We start from the raw sequence: 18,008 nt of genomic DNA, 5'->3' as shown, positions 1-18,008 counted from the left end.
TGTGTGAGGAACTTTCAGATTTGGGTACGACTGCCCATCCTAATGTGATGTGGGAGACCTTCTGTGACAAGACCCTGAAGGTTGCTGAGGGTTGTGCTGGTGTTACCGGTGTTTCCAGAAGGAGGTGTTTCATCTCACAGGGAACCCTGGATATCATAGAGAGGAGTAGCAGCACACGGCTCAATGGCAACTCTGGTCTGTACCGGGAACTGAGAGGGACGGCTGCGACGGCTCTGAGGGCAGATAAAGAGGCGTTTGTTAGAGGAGTGTGTGAGCAAGTGACACACCATCTGTGGTCTAGCGACCCACGTCCTGCTTACAGAGGAATCAAGGCATTACGCACATCTGAATCTGTTCCTCGGAGAGTCGCAGTCAGGGCAGCTGATGGGACAGTCCTTACGGATGACACTACAGTTGTGACCTGCTGGGCTACCTACTTTGAGCAGTTGTTCAAACCTGAACTTCCAGCTAGGACGTTGGATATTTCTGAGTCCACGGTTCTTGAGGCTGATCCTCCAATTAGCTGTGAACCCCCAATCTCACTGAGATGGCACAGGTGGTGGACCAGCTGAGGGAGGGAAAGGCTGCAGGGATCTGTGGTATCCAGAGTGAACTTCTCCAGGCTGGTGGTAAGGCTGTCCTCGTGGCATTGCAAGCAATCTTTGCTTCCATTTGGGAGACTGGCATCATCTCAACTGACTGGTAAACGGGACTTGTTGTCCCTATCTGGAAAGGGAAGGGGGATCGCCTGGATTGCAGCAACTACAGGGGGGTAACACTGCTCTCGGTGCCGGGTAAGGTCCTCATTAGGGTCCGTGATCACTTGCTCACCTACCAGCAACCAGAACAGTCTGGTTTTATGTCTAAGAACTCTGCCATCGACCGCATCCTGGCACTGAGGGTTCTCATGGATCGCAAACGCGAATATCCGCAGAGTTTCTTTGTAGCCTTTTGTCAATTTTTGCAAAGTGTTCGACTCAGTTGATTGAGTTGCCCTGTGGGACATCCTGAGGGTTCGCGGGATCCCCTCGAGGTTTCTGGATATCATGGCCGGCCTGTCAACTGGTACTGTAAGTGCTGTGCAGAGTGGAGACAGGACCTCTGTGTTTTTCCCAGTTGATTCTGAGGTTCATCAGGGGTGTGTTCTGCTCCTACTCTGTTCAGTGCGTGTATGGACTGGGTGTTGGTTAGGGTCGTGGGGTCCAGCGGCTGTGGGGCATCTGTTGGTGAAGAAAGGTTCACAGATCTTGACTTTGCTGACGATGCTGTGATCTTCGCAGAGTCAATGGAGGCTCCGATTGGGGTCTTGAGAGACTGAGCGAGGAGTCTGAGTGTCTGGGCTTGTGACTGTCCTGATAAAAACCAAGATCCAGGCCTTCAATGCCCTCTTGGGCACGGCCATCAGCAGTGTGACTGTCTGCGGAGAGAGTGTCGACCTCATCAAGAGGTTTACTTACCTCAGGTGTGACATTCATGTCTCTGGTGGCTCTTACTATGAAGTCAGTAGACGGATTGGGAGAGCATGGGGGGTCATGAGGTCACTTTAAAGGGGTGTGTGGCGCTCCCGATATCTATACAACAGGACGAAGGTCCAAATCCTGGTGCTTCCTGTCTTGCTATATGGTTGCGAGACATGGACGCTATCCAGTGACCTGAGATGAAGACAGGACTCCTTTGGTACTGTGTCTCTCCGGAAAATCCTTGGGTACTGCTGGTTTGACTTTGTGTTGCTCATGGAGTCCTGAATGAGGCACATTACCGGCATTGTGAGGGAGTGTCAGTTACAGCACTACGGCCACATGGCGCGTTTTCCCGAGAGTGATCCAGCTTGTAAGATCCTCATTGTTGGGGACTTGAGTGACTGGACCAGGCCGAGAGGTTGCCCATGTAACACCTGGCCGCGGCAGATAGAGGGTCATTTCTGGAGGTTGGGACTGGACCGCGTGTCTTCCTGGGGGGTTGCAAACCGGGATCTCGAGTTGTTTCATCGTGTAGTGGGTGCGCCAACGCGCTGTACCAGTGCATGCTCCCCAAATTGACTTGTTAGCTCCCTGGCACTTTTTTCATCCAGCTGGTCCACACTATGAATACTTTGGCATGAAAAAATTTGCCTCTTGCTCTTGAAATTCTCAAATACAATCTGTGACTGTATGTTAACTCAATGAACTCGGAGAGCGGATTTCTTTTTTTCTTTCCTCTTTGCTCTAATTAGCCACTCTCCACAAAATGCAGTTTGCAAGGAGTTAAACCACCTACATTGCTTGACTGGAGGAATGCAGCATTTCTACCGCTGTTGTAACCTTGATGAGATGCAGCATTCACAAGAGTCGTGACTCATATTCTGAGATCATACCAGAATGAGTAACAACCTTCGTGCATCTTCAGCTCACAGAAGGCAAATTGATATGTCAATAAATTACAGACTTTTTAGTTCTTGATCTGTAGTGCTGCCACACAGTTTCTTTTATCCATCCATCCATTTTCCAACCCGTTGAATCCAAACACAGGGTCACCGGGTTTTGCTGGAGCCAATCCCAGCCAACACAGGGCACAAGGCAGGAACCAATCCTGGGCAGGGTGCCAACCCACCGCAGGACACACACAAACACACCCACACACCAAGCACACACTAGGGCCAATTTAGAATCGCCAATCCACCTAACCTGCATGTCTTTGGACTGTGGGAGGAAACCCACGCAGACACCGGGAGAACATGCAAACTCCACGCAGGGAGGACCCGGGAAGCGAACCCAGGTCTCCTAACTGCGAGGCAGCAGCGCTACCCACTGCTCCACCGTGCCACCCTGTTTGTTTTATATACATACAATTTGATTACCTTTAAGTAGTATTTATATCATTTTAATCTAGTCATACTAGGAAATATATTTACAATAATGAGGGCTGCCGGCAGATAAGAGTGGCAGGGGGCAAAGCCCAGAAAGGCCCAAGCAGAAAAGCGTAGCAGATACTGGTAGGGATGATACACAGCACACCTTGCCAGGGACTTGGGTGGTCGATGCACCAGGAAGCCCCCAAGGCTTATAGAGGACCACACAGTCTCTGACTAGGACATTAAGGAGCAACTGACCCTTTAAGAGGTTAGACAGTGGGAGGGCTGCCACTGAGACTTATGGAGTGCAGAGACAAGACAGTTTGTAAAAGATACCATATGATAGTTTGATTGACTGAATGAAAAGGCACTATAAAACAGATAGATAGATAGATAGATAGATAGATAGATAGATAGATAGATAGATAGATAGATAGATAGATAGATAGATAGATAGATAGATAGATAGATAGATAGATAGAGTACATCCGGAAAGTATTCACAGCACATCACTTTTTCCACATTTTGTTATGTTACAGCCTTATTCCAAAATGGATTCAATTCATTTTTTTCCTCAGAATTCTACACACAACACCCCATAATGACAACGTGAAAAAAGTTTACTTGAGATTTTTGCAAATTTATTAAAAATAAAAAAACTGAGAAATCACATGTACATAAGTATTCACAGCCTTTGCCATGAAGCTCCAAATTGAGCTCAGGTGCCTCCTGTTTCCCCTGATCATCCTCGAGATGTTTCTGCAGCTTCATTGGAGTCCACCTGTGGTAAATTCAGTTGACTGGACATGATTTGGAAAGCTACACACCTGTCTATATAAGGTCCCACAGTTGACAGTTCATGTCAGAGCACAAATCAAGCATGAAGTCAAAGGAATTGTCTGTAGACCTCTGAGACAGGATTGTCTCGAGGCACAAATCTGGGGAAGGTTACAGAAAAATTTCTGCTGCTTTGAAGGTCCCAATGAGCACAGTGGCCTCCATCATCCGTAAGTGGAAGAAGTTCGAAACCACCAGGACTCTTCTAGAGCTGGCTGGCCATCTAAACTGAGCGATCAGGGGATAAGGGCCTTAGTCAGGGAGGTGACCAAGAACCCGATGGTCACTCTGTCAGACCTCCAGAGGCCCTGTGTGGAGAGAGGAGAACCTTCCAGAAGGACAACCATCTTGGCAGCAATCCACCAATCAGGTCTGTATAGTAGAGTGGCCAGACGGAAGCCACTCCTTAGTAAAAGGCACATGGCAGCCCGCCTGGAGTTTGCCAAAAGGCACCTGAAGGACTCTCAGACCATGAGAAAGAAAATTCTCTGGTCTGATGAGACAAAGATTGAACTCTTTGGTGTGAATGCCAGGCGTCTCGTTTGGAGGAAACCAGGCACCGCTCATCACCAGGCCAATACCATCCCTACAGTGAAGCATGGTGGTGGCAGCATCATGCTGTGGGGATGTTTTTCAGAGGTAGGGACTGGGAGACTAGTCAGAATAAAGGGAAAGATGACTGCAGCAATGTACAGAGACATCCTGGATGAAAACCTGCTCCAGAGCACTCTTGACCTCAGACTGGGGCGACGGTTCATCTTTCAGCAGGACAACGACCCTAAGCACACGGCCAAGATATCAAAGGAGTGGCTTCAGGACAACTCTGTGAATGTCCTTGAGTGGCCCAGCCAGAGCCCAGACTTGAATCCGATTGAACATCTCTGGAGAGATCTTAAAATGGCTGTGCACTGACGCTTCCCATCCAACCTGATGGAGCTTGAGAGGTGCTGCAAAGAGGAATGGGCGAAACTGGCCAAGGATAGGTGTGCCAAGCTTGTGGCATCATATTCAACAAGACTTGAGGCTGGAATTGCTGCCAAAGGAGAATGTGAATTTCCCATTGGGATTAATAAAGTATCTATCTATCTATCTATCAAAAGTGCATCGACAAAGTATTGAGCAAAGGCTGTGAATACTTATGGACATGGGATTTCTCAGTTTTTTTATTTTTAATAAATTTGCAAAAACTTCAAGTAAACTTTTTTCACGTTGTCATTATGGGGTGTTGTGTGTAGAGTTCTGAGGAAAAAAATGAATTTAATCCATTTTGGAATAAGGCTGTAACATAACAAAATGTGGAAAAAGTGGTGCGCTGTGAATACTTTCCGGATGCACTGTATAATAGATAGATAGATAGATAGATAGATAGATAGATAGATAGATAGATAGATAGATAGATAGATAGATAGATATTGTCCCATGTGTGTATGTTCACCCTGGATGAACTGGTGTCCTGTCCAGGTGTTGTTCATGCCTTGCACCCTGTGCTTGCTGGGATGGGTGCCATAACAGGGCCTGTGTAGAATTAAGTGGGCTTGGACAATGATGTGGTATATTTCTGTATATATATATATATATAAATTACTCCAGGGCTGGCTATGTCCTTCTAAGTTGGAGATGCCACTCCAGGTGACTGCCTGTGTGGAGTTTGCATGTTCTGCAGATGTTAGCAGATCTTTGTCTCTAAGCATTTTGGTTTCCTTCTACATGCTGCTGGGTTGAGCTTTAGCCCCCCCACAAACTTGAACCCTGAGAATGTTAAGATGTCTGTGAAAGTTACAGTAGCACACGTGTTATCCTGCTGCTGTGAGAGGTGCAGTAAAGAGCTTGCCGTGTCTCCACATTCCCAGCAGTCACAAGGCAGAAAAGAGACAGAGATGCTGTCGATGGGTCTTTTTTGGGGGGGATTAGAGTTAGCTATTTTTTATTTTTTCTGCATTTGGTGAACATTTTACTACAAGCAGTATAATTAACATATTGAATTCCCTTAGTACAACATTAGTCATTTCATGAAGGTGGAAAGACACATGGCATTTGCTAAGATGGCTAGCAGTGGAGCCACTAACTGGTCACTGATCAGTCAATTCATGACGAGTCAGAGTGCCCACCAGTGCTGAGGTCCAGGCTGAGTGATTTGTGCTCAGATTTGAATCTGCTCCTGTCTCTTGTAATTTTGTGAATGTGATTCTGATCCAGAGCCACAGGACTTGAGTATTTCTATAAGTGCAGATGGCTCATTGTGGGTTACTGAGGAGCACAGACTGAGCGACTGTTTCTTTTCTTTTAAATAATCTGCCATATCCTGTGTAACAGACTCCAGTTTTGAAAACTGTGCTAACACACACTAACAGAAACATGGTGCATTTCTTGACTTTGTATTACTTTGTCATTTCTGTGCCAAATCAGTAATAGCACCCATAAAATAAGCTGCAGGCATTTCCAAGAGAAGATGAAAAGAGCCGAGTCCCCTCAGTTACATTAAAATAGTAACATGGAGGTGCACACTTCATTAATAATGTAATGCTGATTTGAAAGTCTTTCTTAAACTTAAGCGGAACTATCGCTCTGTTTTATATGCCATACATTTAACAGCTGAGCAGTCATTAGAATTGGGCCGTGTATCACACGGTACAAAGCTGATGTGGCACTGGGCACAGTTTTGGCCTTGGTGAGGTTTTCTTCTCCACCATCACATGAAATTTATGTTTTGCGCTCCTCCCTGACCATCAGACCGTACAGCATAAGTCATCAAATTGGATCTGAAACCTTTAGCATTTTATCCGTTAAGTGACTTATAAACATAGGCTTCTTTCATTTTACCTCATGTACTCCTTTAATTTTTTTTTATGTTTGTAAGAAGACTTTGGGCTACACTTGTGGATGAAAATGTAATGAAGATGGCTGCTGTTGACAGCTTAGAGAAGACTCTTCAGTTTAGTAAGCAGAATGTGCTGGCAGTGATAGGCATAAAGGTCCCACCGGCTTGGAGTCTGGAGCCTGAGCAAAGTGCTTTAGACCACTTGACCCCTCTACCATTGTCTACTTGGACTCTGTACAGGAAATATCCAGTTTAACAGCCGGCACCGGCAGAAACCAAACCTCCGCGGGTATAAGGATGGGTTTCTTCTGCTTGGCAGACGACTGTTTAAAGCATCCATCCATCGATTATCCAACCCACTATATCCTAACTACAGGGTCACGGGGGTCTGCTGGAGCCAATCCCAGCCAACACAGGGCACAAGGCAGGAAACAAACCCTGGGCAGGGCGCCAGCACACCGCAGGACACACCCACACACCAAGCACAAACACTAGGGACAATTTAGAATCACCAATCCACCTGACCTGCATGTCTTTGGACTGTGGGAGGAAACCCATGCAGACACGGGGAGAACATGCAAACTCCACGCAGGGAGGACCCGAGAAGTGAACCCTAACTGCGAGGCAGCAGCGCTACCCACTGCGCCACCGTGCCGCCCTGTTTATAGCATATTTACTTAAATTTGCCTTTGTTCTTTTTCAAAAGAGTGAGCCTTCAAGTCTCCTATTTGTCATTTTGGGGTGTTGTGTATCGCTTAAAGTGGGAAAAAAATTAATTTAAGTCATTTTAGTACATAGCTGCAATGTAACAAAATGTGAAAAAGTGAACGGGTCGGAATACTTTCTGAAGACACTGTAGGGGATAAATATCAGACATCAAAAGAGGAGTAAATAATCTCCAAAGACGCATTCATATATGGGTTGGTTATTAGAAATGAAGATACTCAGTTATCACACTGACAAAGAACGTAAATATTAGAAATGCAGATAAACATGAAACTGGTGAAATGTTAGATAAATGGATAAATTGAGCTAAAAGTTAGATGGATAGATAAAGGCACTATATAAGATAAATAAAGGCACCATATAACATAGAGAAATACATAAACGACACTATATAACAGGGAGTGAGATAAATAAAAGGCACTGTGTGATACATTGATAAATAAATAGGAAAGTTGCTATGTTACAAAAATAGATATGAAAGGCACTATATTGATAGATAGATAGATAGATAGATAGATAGATAGATAGATAGATAGATAGATAGATAGATAGATAGATAGATAGATAGATAGATAGATAGATGTGAAAGGCACTATATGATAGATAGATAGATAGATAGATAGATAGATAGATAGATAGATAGATAGATAGATAGATAGATAGATAGATAGATAGATAGATAGATAGGATTTTTTTTTAATTTTTAAAGGTACTTTATTGAACCAAAAAAAGAACAAGGACAAACATCAATATATCAAAAGTACACATACAACAAAAAGTATTATAAATAACCAATTCAATGAAATAAAAAGTAAAAAAATATTCAATCCCTATTAACCCCGTGTAACCCCACACACAGTTATCATATAATATTTTATATTTTCCTCATCTCCTCCCCAGTGCCCTCTTCATTTAAGTTCATAAAAGATAAAACTAAAGCCCAGTCAGCCCCGAATCCCAGTGTTGTTCACAAAGTATCACTTGCTACAAATAACTTCAGTATTTACAATTTACCAACAGTGAGTTATAAGTTGATTTTTAGTTCTCCCTCCTCTATAGCACACAGTACCCCATTCGCACACCACACATCCTCAAAAATGTCCATTTTGTGCATTAGTTTGTAGTATATAAACTAGTTACTAGTTACTTACTATTAGATAGATAGATAGATAGATAGATAGATAGATAGATAGATAGATAGATATGAAAGGCACTATATATTAGATAGATAGTTATGAAAGACACTATATTAATAGATAGATGTGAAAGGCACTATATAATAGATAGGTAGATAGATAGTTATGAAAGGCACTATATTGATAGATAGATGTGAAAGGCACTATATATTAGATAGATAGTTATGAAAGACACTATATTAATAGATAGATGTGAAAGGCACTATATAATAGATAGGTAGATAGATAGTTATGAAAGGCACTATATTGATAGATAGATGTGAAAGGCACTATATAATAGATAGATAGATAGATATGAAAGACACTATATTAATAGATAGATAGATAGATATGAAAGACACTATATTAATAGATAGATGTGAAAGGCACTATATAATAGATAGATAGATACATAGATTAGATTAGATTAAGCAGGTTCGAGAATGCTACAATATGCATTAAAAGAGAAAAACAAAGGCGCAGTCCAGTAGACCGCCCGGCGGATGACATCACAGGAGCGGACGTCACATTGACTGACATCAATTATTGACAAAGTTCGCTGGTGCTGAGTCATCAGAGCTAATGAGCTCTCCGAGTGACGCTTTGAACATTTCATCAGAGGGTCGGGGGAAGTCAGCAGCGTGTTGATGTCCTTTGAGCTTGCGTGACCTCCGCTGCTGTCCGACATAATGTGCAATGTGTTAAGTACAAAATTAGAGATGCATACAGATAAAATATGTGTTGTATTTAAATTATGCTGTTATTTATGTGTATAGTAAATTCAGAAAGCTTTCAGTCCCCTTCATTTTCTGCACACCTTATCATGTTGTAGATTTCATTTTTAATGAGGACATTTGTCATTTTTGCCTGTCAATCTGTGCACAGTAACCCATAATAACAAAGGTTTACAAATTTATTGCAAATCAAAAAGTGAAATCTCAAATTTATAGAAGTTTTCTGACCCCATTAATTCAGTACTTTGTAGAAGCCCCTCTATTCCAGCTTTCAGTCTCCTTGGTGAGTCTCCACAAGCTTTGCACACCTGGATTTGCAGAGTTTATTCCGTTCTTCCTGGCAGATCCTCTCAAGCTCCAGTAGACTGAATGTGAAGTGTCTGCAAACTGCCATCATCAGGTCTCTCCACAGATAAGTTTGGACTTTGGCAGATCCACTCAAGGACACTCAGAGACTTGTCCCTAAGCCACTCCAGTGTGGTCTTGGCTGTACGCCTGAGGTCATTGTCATACTGGATGGTGAAATGTCATCTCAGTCTGAGTTGGTGTGTGCTGTGGAGCAGGTGACCTTCATGGACCTACGTATCTGTTTCTGGTGGCATTCACCCTTCTCTCAATTCTGACCAGTCTCCCTGCTGCAGAGGAGCAGCCCTGTACCATGATGCTACCACCGCCATGCTTCACTGTACGGATGGTATTAGGCAGGTGACGAGCGGTGCCAGGTCTTAGTGTGTGGAGTTCTACCCAAAGAGTTACATTTTTGTCTCTTTTTCTTCATACTCTCAGAGTCCTGTAACCTTCCAACAGGTTCTCCCATCTCAGCAGAGGGTTTCTGAAGCTTTGGGCCGTTGGGTTCTTGGTCATCTCCCTGATCATACTCTAGCTTGCTATCTCTAGGAAAAGTCCTGGTGCTTCACTCTTTCTTCCATTGCACAATTCTTCAGCCCAGTCTGCTCCTGGGAACAATCAAAGGTCTACCAATGGTGGGTTTCATCCCTTTGCCCTGACCTGTGCCCCACCACAATCTAATAACGGGGGTCTACAGAGAATCCGTTGGTTGGTTTCTGTCCTGCCTTGCAGTGTGAATTGTTGGACCTTCTGTACACAGGAGCACATGGGCCTTTCCAAATGACGGCCAGTCCAGTCAAGTCCTGGACACACGTCAAGGAGAATTAAAGCAAACAGGACGGACCTGAGCGCAATCTGGAGGGCCACAGCAAAGTACTTTTAGGAATGAGAGACGTCAGTTTTTACCATACTATTACCGTATCATTTTCCCAACCCACTGAATCCTAACACAGGGTCACGGGGGTCTGCTGGAGCCAATCCCAGCCAACAGAAGGCAGGAGCAAACCCCGGGCAGGGCGCCAGCCCACCGCAGGACACACACCCACACACCAAGCACAAACACTAGGGACAATTTAGAATCGCCACTGCACCTAACCTGCATGTCTTTGGACTGTGGGAGGAAACCCACGCAGACACGGGGAGAACATGCAAACTCCACAGAGGGAGGCAAACCCAGGTCTCCTAACTGCGAGACAGCAGTGCTACCACTGCGCCGCCCTACGTCAGTTTTTGATCTTTAATAAATCTGCACGCCCCTCCAGACACGATTTCCCTTTGTCAGTGGATCACAGCCTCAGAAATCCAAAATATTGCAAGCTGCCCCCTTGGTTCAGGAGAGCTGCACGTCTAACACTGATGTTATACAAATGCCTTCCAGTCACGGCAAGTTTAGACGCAATCTCGCCTCTCGTTGTCCTTATTCCATTCTGTTGTGGTGCACTAAAGACGAGCCATCAGATGGACGAGCTGCTCTTCTTCTTGTAAGGTCCACCCGTGTTTCTTATTCCCGGCCGCTGCATCCCATGCATTGTATTCCCCAGATGAGCACTCGGTGGTTGTCAGCGCTCTTGCGCACACAGAGCCCCCCACATCACTTAACTTGCCTAGTTACAGACTGATGAGGCTGAGTCACTAGAGATGTCACCCTACATGATAATGTGTCACTTAGAGGTCACACCGACTGACTCTGACTCACTAAGGTTACGTAAATGAAGTCAGTGACTGAAAATGGCCAGAAAAAGTCACGTGGCATCCTTGGATGACGATATCGGCAACGGCACTCTTCAAGTTTGTGTGTGTGATGTCTTGTGTTTTAAATGCCACAATTGACCGAGACTGGGACTAAACTTGCTATACCTGTGAAAACTGGCTGTGTCAGGCACTGCCAACCAGTTCAAGTCCATACAGAGCCCTGGGCGGTTGGGGTTGTTCGGCCCTGAAAGGTGTCCAGAAATGTCTGGAGCATGTGCTGCTTGGGTTTCATAAACAGCCCTCTCTGTGTCCACAGCTTGCACCCCTTAACTTTCATTAATGCCACCCGAGGTCGCCACCTATGTCACCTAATCGACTGACCAGCTCTGCTGCCAGACAACACGTTTTGAAAATGTGAAACTGTGCTGGAAAGTCGTCACAGAGTCGCCCAATTACAACACTGGTCCTGTAAACTGGCATCCTCAGGCAGCGGGATCAAGCAAGTGTTGTCGCCAAGTTTGACATCCCCTGTGAGCAGAAAGTCTCTCATGAAGTGGTTGAGTAGAAAAAGCACGGCTGCAAAAACACTTCCAATGTTGCCCACTAGAGGCGGAAAGCACCGTCAAAATACCCCGACTAGAATCCCAAAGGGCCGAGACAAATCTTGATAAAAATTAAAGGTTTATTTTCACAAAAGGCCTGTGCAGGCACAAAGCTCCAAAGAGCACAAAGAGTCGCCTGAAAGGTAAGAGAAAACACAGCAAACAAGAGTCCCAATGCAGGATCCAAACAAACAGTCAAGTTCAAAAAAATCAGTTACACAGTCCCAATATAAGAATCCAAAGAGGCAAAGTCAAAACAAAGCATGGGGTGGAAAAATCCGGAAAACACAAAACAAAGCAAAAGCAGAGTAACTCACCGACACACTAACCGCCAGGAATCATGGGAGGCCCTCCCTTAAATAGGCATGTTCCTGGCAGTGATTGGCAGCTGGCCCCGCCCCTTAGGAAGCCACCCACAAAAAAAAGCAAAAGCAGAGTAACTCACCGACACACTAACCGCCAGGAATCATGGGAGGTCCTCCCTTAAATAGGCATGTTCCTGGCAGTGATTGGCAGCTGGCCCCGCCCCTTAGGGAGCCACCCACAAAACAAAGCAAAAGCAGAGTAACTCACCGACACACTAACCGCCAGGAATCATGGGAGGTCCTCCCTTAAATAGGCATGTTCCTGGCAGTGATTGGCAGCTGGCCCCGCCCCTTAGGAAGCCACCCACAAAAAAAAAAAGCAAAAGCAGAGTAACTCACTGACACACTAACCGCCAGGAATCATGGGAGGTCCTCCCTTAAATAGGCATGTTCCTGGCAGTGATTGGCAGCTGGCCCCGCCCCTTAGGAAGCCACCCACAAAAAAAAAGCAAAAGCAGAGTAACTCACTGACACACTAACCGCCAGGAATCATGGGAGGTCCTCCCTTAAATAGGCATGTTCCTGGCAGTGATTGGCAGCTGGCCCCGCCCCTTAGGAAGCCACCCACAAAAAAAAAAGCAAAAGCAGAGTAACTCACTGACACACTAACCGCCAGGAATCATGGGAGGTCCTCCCTTAAATAGGCATGTTCCTGGCAGTGATGGGCAGCTGGCCCCGCCCCTTAGGGAGCCACCCTCAAAACAAAGCAAAAGCAGAGTAACTCACCGACACACTAACCGCCAGGAATCATGGGAGGTCCTCCCTTAAATAGGCATGTTCCTGGCAGTGATTGGCAGCTGGCCCCGCCCCTTAGGGAGCCACCCACAAAACAAAGCAAAAGCACAGTAACTCACTGACACACTAACCGCCAGGAATCATGGGAGGCCCTCCCTTAAATAGGCATGTTCCTGGCAGTGATTGGCAGCTGGCCCCGCCCCTTAGGAAGCCACCCACAAAAAAAAAGCAAAAGCAGAGTAACTCACTGACACACTAACCGCCAGGAATCATGGGAGGCCCTCCCTCAAATAGTGCTGATTTTTATTTGATATTTTATTGGAAAATCTTCATACAGTATATGTAACTAGTTTAGACTGGGCCAAACCAGTTTCTCAGAAGGATAGCATTCATCCTATCATGCTGCAGACAAAGTAGTTTGGCCTGGGCTACACTAGTTTAACCTAAAATCAAGTTTGGCTTATTAATATATACTGTATATTGTCACAGTTCAAACATGATTTTAGGACAAACTAGTTTAGACTGGAATGAGCCAGTCTGTGTGAAGAGTGATAGGATGAATCAGTTTGGCCTGGGAGCTCTGCAGTGAGTTCAGGATAATCCAGTTTAGACCAGTTCATCCCATCCACATCGGAAAACTGCATTGGCCTAGTCCAAACCAGTTTGCCCTAAAATTGGGTTTGGCCTGCAAAATATATATACATATACATATATATATATATATATATATACTGTATATTTAGACATATATGCACAGTATATATATTTATATATATATATTACACACATACAGTAGAATATCTGTCTGTCTGTCTCCTATTCAATCCTACACCCTTTGACCCTTCTGGACCAAATTATAAATAGTTGCTCTCTAGGACCATACGAACAAGACAGGCTACTTTGGAACCCAAAATGTTGACCCTGGGGGTCCCAGTGGGATTTGTTTTTTTCACGTATGCTACAGTCTGCACACCAGTGCCACCTGCTGGCTCAGAGCAAGCGAACCATCCAAACAGACAAACTAGCAGCCAAAATGACAGCAGAGCTTAACATGACTTGCCGGGCAATGCCATCTGCTGCTTCGGTCTACTGTGTCGTGTGTTGGGTGAGGCCTGACCGAGAGTGGAAGTGCAGCACAACACAAAGGGGGCTCAAAGGGTTGTTGTTTAACTCCTACTTTGTTTGCTTGTCTTCATTATTTAAATACGATGAACTGTCCACCTTGAGCTAAGAGGACAACACAAACTTGAGAGCATTCATAGTTACAACCCAGCAAGGAGTTACCGCAATTCTGGAATCCAGTCGGAGCCAAAATGAGAAAATATGTGACTCACGAGAGCAGAGACATCAACAGAGAGGCGGTGCGGATGACGGGTGGGACAGCTAGCAATGACAACGGGGTCACCGTACACAAAAAACACAAACCTTTGCTTTCTTTCCTTAACCCACTCTACAGATACACTTGGACAGCACTGGGTGCCTTGGCTATTTACTGCTATGTGAAGTGAATTGATGGTGTGTGTGTGTGTATTTATATTTATGTGTGTGGCAGCTGGAGCCCATCCTGACAATTACAAGGTACAAGGCAGGAACACCACCCTGGCAGGGCGCCAGTCCATCTCAGGGTGAACACACACACACTCACACTGGGTGCCAGTTTACCATTGGACTGTGGGAGGAAAGCCCCGAGGACATGAGAAGAACACATAAAGTCCCCATGAGGAGCCCCTCAGACACACACACCCTGGTCTCCTTACTACCAGTGTGCTGCCATACTGTAACTGTACATAAAAGGGTGCTAGAATTCTGAAAGGCGCCATATAACAATCGCAAATTCAAATTTGGGCCCTGGTTGCCCTCTTCGATTGCGTGCATCTCCCTACAGCTGCCTCTTCTCCACTGGTGATAATCCATACGCTTTGTTGAACTGGCATTCACTAGGTAAGGCGCTATATTGCATTTGCAGCATCAGAGGCATGGCACTGTGAGGACTTGAATGAGTCTGTGCTGTTTGAAGGGCTTACAGGGTCCTCATTGTCCCTTGTACAGTGCCATTCTTACTTACATGTGTTAATTTAGAGGATCGTTCATTTCTTTGTCGATCATCTTCACTTTCCTCATCAAGTTTGTTTGGTCCTGTTGCCCCCCCCAACCAGCTAATTTAAAGAGCTGCATGCCCAGCCTCGGTACATGACAAAGACCCCCTTACCTTAACGTAGTAGGTCATCCCGGTCTCCAAGCTGTCCAGGCTGCTCTGCTCTGCCACGCTCTCCACCACCTGATTTAGGGGTGCCAGTTCTGAAGTAGGGGGGCAGACGTTCCACCGGCTTGACCCCCTCTGGCCTCTTAGGTTGGCACTCCCAAAGATGTCCTGCTGGTGCCTGGGGGAGTCAAAAGGGCACCTGGTTAGATTGATCCCTGGGTTGGCAGGCGTCCTTGGAGACGCTTCACTGTCTGCCAGTTTCAGTCTTGGCACTTCCTTGCTGGGCAGAGCAAATCCTTTGAGGCCAAGAAGCCCAGCCGGGTTAGAGAGCTTGATGTTGGCCATTTTGGGAATAAAAGCACAAAAAGCATTGGATCCTTCATCCGAGAAGGTCGGGGATGTTTCTTCAGCTGGAGAGTCAGTCATGGATGAAGGGAAGGAGGAGGAAGAGGAGGAGGAAGCAGAAAAAGGTGCCTTGGAATTCAGTGTGGTGGGATTGTTTTGGCTGCCATCGTCCAGGGAGGTGACAGAATCATTTCGGAACCTGCTGTACTTGGACCGGTGAAGCATGCCCGTCTGTGCCAAGAGTCCTGCATGCAATAAGTGCTCCTTGAGGCTAAGCTCATTAAGTTCTCTCATAGCCGGAGACAATGAGGACTGATGAAACCAGATGCCCCTGCATAGGCTTCCTGGACTTCGACAGATCAGTTAAAAGGAAACCTGATAGCTGCCGTCTCGGTATAATCCTCCATTTACTGACTCACTCGCTCGCTCGCTCCCTTCGAGATGATTTGTGTGGACCTCAAACGAGCCAGCGGCATCCAAATTCATCTGAGCCAAAGGTGAGCCGCCGACAAGTGCAACGGTGACTCCGAAACGCAGGAACTACTGCAAGAACCAGGCACCCGAAATCCTCACCCACCTGCATGGCATCGCGGCGCAGCACGTGTACACTCGGCCAGGTAGCCGCCGCTAAAAGTGCGCACGCCGCCGACTCCGTCCACCGTAACGGAGTTACGACAAGACACGCAGCCGGCGGCCAGATGAGGCAACTGGCACCGGAGGGTCCGCAAAAGTCCTCACCCAGCTCAGCGTGGAGGAGCAGCCGGCAGCGGCAGGGCTGGGCAGCGGGCACGAGAGCGAGCACGCGGCGCTTTTTATGAATGAACTTTTTTATGAATGACTTGCTGTCTCGGTCAGCGCGCAAATAAATCTGTGAATGGAACTGGGGTAGGCTGGAATTGACTGACGTCTCCCCCCCAGGGTCTCCCGACCCCCCCCCCCCCCCCCCCCCCCCCCCACACACTCTCTGCTCCAATCAGCAGACTGCAGGCTGACTCATTTACCGCAAATACGCTAAAAGAGACACCCCCGCTTTAGAAAGCACCGAGGCGGACGTGAGTGGAGCGGGGAGTGGGAACGAAGACCCTCTGGAACATGGAAAGATTTTAATGAAGGTGTCTGGAAATGTCACTGTGTGTATACAGCGTGTGTAGGTAGGTGTGAAAGGCACTATATAACAGATAGATAGATAGATAGATAGATAGATAGATAGATAGATAGATAGATATGAAAGGCACTATATGATAGATAGATATGAAAGGCACTATATGATAGATAGATAGATAGATAGATAGATAGATATGAAAGGCACTATATGATAGATAGATCTGTCACTACATACCTTCTAGACACCACATAGTTAGATATGAAGGCTCCATATCATAGATGCATACTGTAGATAAAGATTAAAGGCATTATATGATAGATGTGAAATACAGTATAAGATTGATAGAAACTAATGGCGCTGTATAACGGACAGGAAAGACATTATATGATGATATGCAAATCACTAATTTATGTAAAGTGCACTATATGATAGACATGAAAGGCACTATATAATAGATATGACAGACACTATAATAAATATATAGATATTAAAGGCATTATAAAAAAGAAAGATATGAAAGGCACCTTATGACAGAAATGAAAATTACTGTATAATAGATCTGAAAGGAACTATGTAATAGATAAATATAAAATACACTGACTAATAGATAGACAGATCCATAGATATGACAGGCAGTATATTATACATATATAAGACACCATATGACAGGTATATAGCTATGACAGGCACTATATAATATAGGAAAGACATTATGACAAACATAATATGAACGGCACTATAAAATAGACAGATATGAAAGACACCATATGACAGGTTTATAGATATGAAAGGCGCTATATGATAGATGGAACTTCATTTGTGCCAATCATGAACTGCAGCTTTTTCCAGGAGCTCATGAACAGCCATGACCAAGCATCAACCCCAAACGCACACTGGAACTGCTAAAAAGAAAGAAAGCGGCTGACCCGGCTAAAGATGCACAGAGCAGTCCCGGCGAGGCGCTATAATGGCGTGTTGCCGTTGGTCTGAAGGACCCCCTTTAGTGTTTCCTGACACACTTGTGTTGGGTGCAAGTCCTCCATACTGGTGTATCAGAGAGAGGCACAGCGTGCAGCGTTCTTCGTAACGGCCATCATCTTCATTCTCGCCTCTACTACCACCTGAGCCTGCCTTCTTATTCAGCTGGTTGATTCGGTGGTCCTCTCTTGATGTGACGTGACCACTCCAGCACACCACACTGGCCGTATTATACGATAGAGAAAAAGGTTCAATATGGAAGATACTGTATGCAAGCCCTTTTATAACAGATTGGTGTGAAAGGCACTATAACGACAGGGGAGTATGGCTCAAGTAGATTGAGTTGAATCCCTGCATAATATTAAATACATTCTATGAGGAATATGAGGCAGAGTGATATGAAAGTCGCTATATATAATAGATAGATTGATAATAAAGGCACTATAAGATATATCAATTGGTAAATGGGAAAGGCGCTATATAACAAAGCCATTTCCTGTAAGAGGGTGCCGGGG

The 18,008-nt window shown here is 45.4% G+C and overlaps 1 protein-coding gene across 2 annotated transcripts in view; it reads right to left on the bottom strand.

Moving 5' to 3' along the window:
* Window positions 1–16,295, bottom strand: part of LOC114668115 (SHC-transforming protein 1-like) — a 56,242-nt gene extending 39,947 nt beyond the window's left edge. For both annotated transcript variants that reach the window (XM_051920695.1, XM_051920696.1), the window contains exon 1: window positions 15,072–16,295. In XM_051920695.1, coding sequence (XP_051776655.1) covers window positions 15,072–15,704 — 633 coding nt within the window. In that variant the 5' untranslated portion in view covers window positions 15,705–16,295. The remainder of the gene's footprint in view (window positions 1–15,071) is intronic.
* Window positions 16,296–18,008: the final 1,713 nt, after the last annotated feature.

Source organism: Erpetoichthys calabaricus, chromosome 17 (assembly GCF_900747795.2).
Source record: "Erpetoichthys calabaricus chromosome 17, fErpCal1.3, whole genome shotgun sequence".
NCBI classification, from domain to species: Eukaryota; Metazoa; Chordata; class Cladistia; order Polypteriformes; family Polypteridae; genus Erpetoichthys; species Erpetoichthys calabaricus.
The sequence above is the reverse complement of the archived record's forward strand: the minus strand, read 5'-3'. Positions and strand labels throughout refer to the sequence as shown.